This window comes from Gadus macrocephalus, chromosome 2 (assembly GCF_031168955.1).
Source record: "Gadus macrocephalus chromosome 2, ASM3116895v1".
Classification (NCBI taxonomy): domain Eukaryota; kingdom Metazoa; phylum Chordata; class Actinopteri; order Gadiformes; family Gadidae; genus Gadus; species Gadus macrocephalus.
Genome location: NC_082383.1, coordinates 15060053 through 15065625, shown reverse-complemented (window position 1 = coordinate 15065625; position 5573 = coordinate 15060053). Strand labels below are relative to the sequence as shown.

Below are 5573 nucleotides of genomic sequence, written 5' to 3'. Positions count from 1 at the left end.
CTAGATCTAGTTTCAGCATCATCACACCCTCCTCTTGCCTTTCTAATCCCCTCATAACAGTCCATGTGTATGGGTGCGCCCCTCCTTCCCTGTGTGTTACATTGCTTATCCTCCTCATCTAGTGTAACCTCCCCTTCCATCGCTACCATGCCTTTTAACAATGGATACATTTTTGACGGCTTGTACGGTGGTGGCTCAGCCTTTAGAGGCAATGGTTGAACCTTTTTGTTCTTAGCTATTATTTCTCCCGCCACTCTCTGTAATGTTCGACATCTCTCTCCTTCCTCTAGGAACAAAGCTAGTACAAACTTTTCCCTGTTCCTCTTTGCCAAGACCGTTTTACCACTTCTGTTATCTATGTAATTCCTTATCACTACCTCCATGTCCCTATACATTATTGGATCAAAATTCCCTCCCATGGGCCATATAGTGCCTGATCCTTCTGTCCTTTCTTCCCATTTCTCAGAGATCCTTTTCATCTCACCTTTGAGCAATAGACGGTCTCTACTCAAAATCTCTGCAGCCGTCGGTACTATATTCATATTCTCTCTAGGTGTATAAACACTAGTTTTACTACAATTTATTTGAGTTTATTCAACTCGTTAGACAAATTATTTTATTATCTTTAAAACTACAAATGTGCACTTCCCCGTGCGTTGCTCTCTCTCTCTCTCCCTCTCTATCGATTGGGATCTGCGTCCCAGCTGTTTTTAGATGTACTCTGCTCCTAGGCCCCCACCCTTTCTGGCCACAGGCTAAGAGAACACACCCCTAGATAAAGTTTCGCCCACTTGTTCCAGACAAGTTATTTATTTCTCTGACTGTCTTACTGACAGGATAAACTAAAAACAAAACGGATTGTAAAAGCCTCCGAGGCAACTTAATCCTACACAATTTAAATACAGAAGGAAACAGTTTGCACGACGTTCAATAGTGTATCGAAAAAAAAAACGGCCGAATTTGTTTGCACAAGATATTGACTGGAACCAGTCACTCACTCGTCTTTAAATACAAAATAAAAGATTGGCCGAACGCTGAAGTTGACTTTTTTTTTTGCTTAAAACATGAACGGTCGAGTACTCCAGCTCTGAGCTACTCAACCTGAAAAACAAGAACCCTATTTCCTCAAAGTGCCAAGATTAGAATTAAAATTCACTCAATCGATCCGATGATCAGAAAATTTGTTCAATCGGCCCAAAATAAGATAAAATTCACTCAGTTGATCCAAGATCAGAAAACTGTTCAATCGGCCCAAAATAAAAAGAGAGAAAATTCACTCAACATTGATCCAAGATCAGAAATTGTTCAACCGGCCCAAAAGAAAAGAAAAACTCACTCGATCGATCCAAGATCAGTAGACTGTTCAATCGGCCCAAACCAAGAGAAAATTCACTAGTCAGCAATTTAAGGAAACTCTTCTCAAAATAAAAACGAATTCATCCACAGTAATGAATTCTAACTAATAACAATAACTCCAGATGGGATCTCAAAAGTCCAACAAGTACGTACTCATTCGACCCGCGGACCTGCGCTGTTATACCTGCTGGAACTTTGACACTAATTCGTTCCCCTAGATAACAGTCGCAGGACTTTATAGAAGACCCAACCCAATTTCAGCTGGGGCCTCAGAAATCCAACAAGCGCGCACTCATTCGACCTGCGGACCTGCGCTTGTTCTATTGGAACTTTGACACTAATTCGTTCCCCTAGAACACAGCCACAGGACTTTGTAGTAGGCCTACTTATCAAAAAGAATAATAACAATTTTGTATCAATTTAGAACCACAAACCGCTTGTTAGTTAACCATAACAACAGAGCGTCTATGGCTGTGCGCGCGCACACTCTATCTCTCGCTGGAGCTCCCCAATCTCTCTTCAATGATTAATTTGATTCGTTGGACTGAAGAGACGCTTTACCTGCAGCAGAGCTTCCAGACGGGACAGGAACAGATCAAACAACCGTATTAATTTGTGGTAAGTCAACTTACCAATAATTTGACGAGCTCTAGGGTTGTGTGATCCGCTCGTGCCCCGTCCGTCAGTCCAGCAGCCGGGCTGTCTCTGTTCCTCAATCCTGTTCGTGACGCCAAATGTTGTAGAATTAATAATAATAACTTATCTAATTCACTTCAACTAGCTATAAGCAAAGAGGAATCGGGGAGTCCAGGTCAAGTATAGATGGAGAGTTTTTATTGCCACCCGCAAACGAGAGACAACAAAGCTGAATGGTATCCTCGAATACACACTACTGAATGAATCCCGGACAGCTCCTTATATCCCCGATTCTTACACCATACAAAGTTGGACTTTCATCAAATATAGAATTTCCCATCAGTGTCATACTGTGTGAATGTCAGCATACTCCTATGTCTTCTGAATCCCAATGTGACCTTAGAACATATATTATCCTTATACAAACAGAGATGATGCACACGTGTGAATGTAAGCATTGTCTTCAGAGAGTACATCACAATGGGAGTAGACTGGACTCTCTGACTGATGTGCCACATGGCCCATCAGGTGAGAAAGTCCTGGACCTACTCACTGGTGTCACACAGCACATAACATCTAGGTTAAAGGTGATCAGCTCTTCTCCACCATTAAAGTATATATATGATATGTAGGCCTAATAATAATCATAGTTTAACATAGAATGTAAGGTTAATTTCTACCACAATATCCCCGGAGATTCTCGGGCATCTTCGACAATTTGGCTATAGATTGTCTCATTACTCGCTAAATAATATAATTATAGCCTAATTATATATATAGCCTATACATATATAAATAGGCAATATATATAATTATTAGAGATGTCCGATATTATCGGCCCACCGATATTATCGGCCCGATATTAGCATAAAAATGTAATAACTGTCAATATCGGTATCAGATTTTTTTTGCCTTAAAACCGATAAAATAATGCTTGCGTTACACCCAAATAGTTCTTATGCGCTCCTGAAGCGTTTACCGGCGCACAGATGATGACCTCATCAAGCTGCGTCTTGAACCTTACAAACAAACAAGCGTGGATGGCTACAAACTTGCTCGCTCTGTTTCAACACTATGTCTGCGGTTTGGAATTATTTTCAAGTGTCTCCTTCGGACGTTAAACTTGCGATTTGCAATGACTGCAAAGCATCAGTTATGCGAGGCGGAACCAAAACTTCTTCCTTCAACACTTCCAATTTAATCAACCACCTCAGGCTGAATCATTCAGAGAGTTACGCGGCATTTGTGCAGCAAAGCAATGAGAAGAAGCAAAAGGGACAGGCGGCGGCACCGAAAACAAGGACTCAGTTGACGCTCAAAGAGTCCACCGAGAAAAAACAGAAATACGCCAAGAACCCCCCCAGGGCAAAAGCCATAAATCGGAAAATCATTGAGTGTATTGCACTGGATAACCAGCCCTTTTCAATCGTACAAGACGCCGGATTCACCAAACTTGTTGAGTTCCTCGAGCCACGCTTTGCCATGCCCAACCGCAGGTATTTAACAGATGTTTGCCTACCCGAGTTGTACAGTGCTGTTTACAGCCACGTCGAGAAGCTAATTGTTGATGCTGTATCCATTAGCTTCACAACAGATATCTGGTCTTCAAGCGTTAGCCAGGTTAGCATGTTGAGCTTGACTGCTCAATGGCTAGATAAAGACTTTGTGCTGAAAAAGGCTGTGCTTCACTCCCAAGAGTGCCGCGGGTCTCATACGGCAGAAGCAATCGCATCTGCGTTTGAAGGGATGTTCGAGACGTGGAAAATCCCCAAGGAGAATGCACACGTAGTGGTCAGAGACAACGCACGGAACATGGCTAAAGCTACGGCGGAGTTTGGTGTCCCAAGTTTGCCCTGCATGGCACATACCTTACAGCTCGCAGTGAATGGAGGTGCCCTGTCTCAGCGCAGTATTGCAGATGCCCTGGCTGTTGGGAGGCGAGTGGTAGGACACTTCAAGCACTCACCACTTGCGTGCAGTCGTTTTGAAGACATACAAAAAGAACTCAATATGCCCGTGAAAAAGCTGCAACAAGACGTGTCCACCAGGTGGAATTCCACCTATTATATGATGCAGAGCCTGGTGGAACAAAAGAGGGCTTTGAGTGCATATGCTGCTGATTATGAACTCCCCACAACATTGACAGCAAGCCAGTGGGGGATTATGGAGAAGATGATCACCCTCCTGGAACACTTTGAGCAGCTAACCAGGGACATCAGCGCTGCAGAGGCCACTGCTGCAGATGTCATCCCTGGTGTGGTGTCCCTGACACGGCTGCTTGCCAAGACGGATGAATCAGACAAAGGTGTGCAAACAGCCAAACATGCTCTATTCGAAGCTGTCAGTAAACGCTTTGATGGAGTGCAAACTGAACCTCTTTATGCAATTGCAACCATGGTTGATGCTCGCTACAAAGACCGTTATTTCGACCCGGATAAGAAGGAGGAAGCACGGAATATGCTGCTGAACGTTGTGGATGAAATGGCCAGTGTGGGCAATGATCAACGAGAAGACGCTGCTGGTGCCAGTGCAGATGATCCAGGCCAGGAGGACCAGGACCCCCCACCTAAGAGGGCCCGAACTGGGAGCCTGCAGGACATGTACCAAAAAATCCTCACAGAGAATGATGTCGCCAAACAAGCAACTACAGGCGAAACAGCTACACAGGTGAGTAAATAATAAACTCAGCAAATCAGCAGATTTGTTGAGTGCTTCACATGAAAATTTTCATAAAGTGAATCAAATTAACATATGCCTGTCCGTGCTTTGAAGAAAAGTAAGTAGACTTTTCTGTTTTGTTTTGACTTCTTATTTAGGTTCATGCATACCTGGGAGAAGCCACCATCCTCAAGACAGCTTGCCCTTTCAAGTACTGGAGCTCCACCCAGATTCGCTTCCCTGCACTTGCCCGAGTTGCACGCAAGTACCTCACTGCGCCCTGTACCAGCGTAGACAGCGAGCGGCTATTCAGCGCCGTCTCCCATGTCATAGACGAAAAGAGAAATCGCATAGGCCTACACTGCAACAATGCTGAGATGCTTATTTTCATTCAGAAAAATCTACCTCTCACATATATGGACATGGGAAAAAATTAGACCAGTCATATAGGCGAGTCAGCATCAGACTTTTAGCCTCATTTGTTGCACTTTAAAGGAGAGTTATGTTTACTAGGCTGGACTGAAGCTCTTTTTATTTCTATTATTTAAGATTTTATTTTATTTTTTAGTGCCTTTCTTGTTTTTATTTGCACATGTTGTTGTTACTCATTGAAAGAGCAGGGTGGATTGAGCCCAGTGTATATTTTAATGATTGTGGGTATTGCCCGTTATGAAGGCCAGTCTTTTATTCCCGTTCATTGGACTGATACTAAAGGAGGACTTTGTTTGCTACTCTGGAAGGTCTGGACTGAAACTTTGTGCCTTCCTTGTTCTTATTGCACACTACCTTAATGTTGCATATCTTTGTTGTTGCTCATGTAGAGTAGTGCTGATTGAGCCCAGTTTATAATTCCAATGATTGCATTAGCCCAAGTAATGGGCTAGGGACATAGGCTGCTTAGTTTGTACACCTTAAAATGTTTC

The 5573-nt window shown here is 43.3% G+C and overlaps 1 protein-coding gene across 1 annotated transcript; it reads left to right on the top strand.

The window, feature by feature from the left end:
* Nucleotides 1-2805: 2805 nt before the first annotated feature.
* LOC132472971 (zinc finger BED domain-containing protein 4-like) lies at nucleotides 2806-5174 on the top strand. Its single transcript, XM_060072870.1, has 2 exons — nucleotides 2806-4659; nucleotides 4809-5174. Exons 1-2 carry the CDS (start codon nucleotides 3067-3069, stop codon nucleotides 5085-5087), a joined length of 1872 nt encoding a protein of 623 aa, XP_059928853.1. The 5' UTR covers nucleotides 2806-3066; the 3' UTR covers nucleotides 5088-5174.
* The last annotated feature ends 399 nt before the right edge of the window (nucleotides 5175-5573 follow it).

What these genes read in the sequence shown, in the direction of transcription:
- LOC132472971 (XM_060072870.1), top strand. Translation starts at nt 3,067, where the DNA reads ATGTCTGCGGTTTGGAATTATTTTCAAGTGTCTCCTTCGGACGTTAAA. An exon ending in CAGGCGAAACAGCTACACAG is followed by an intron (nt 4,660 to 4,808) that starts GTGAGTAAATAA and finishes CTTCTTATTTAG; the next exon opens with GTTCATGCATACCTGGGAGA.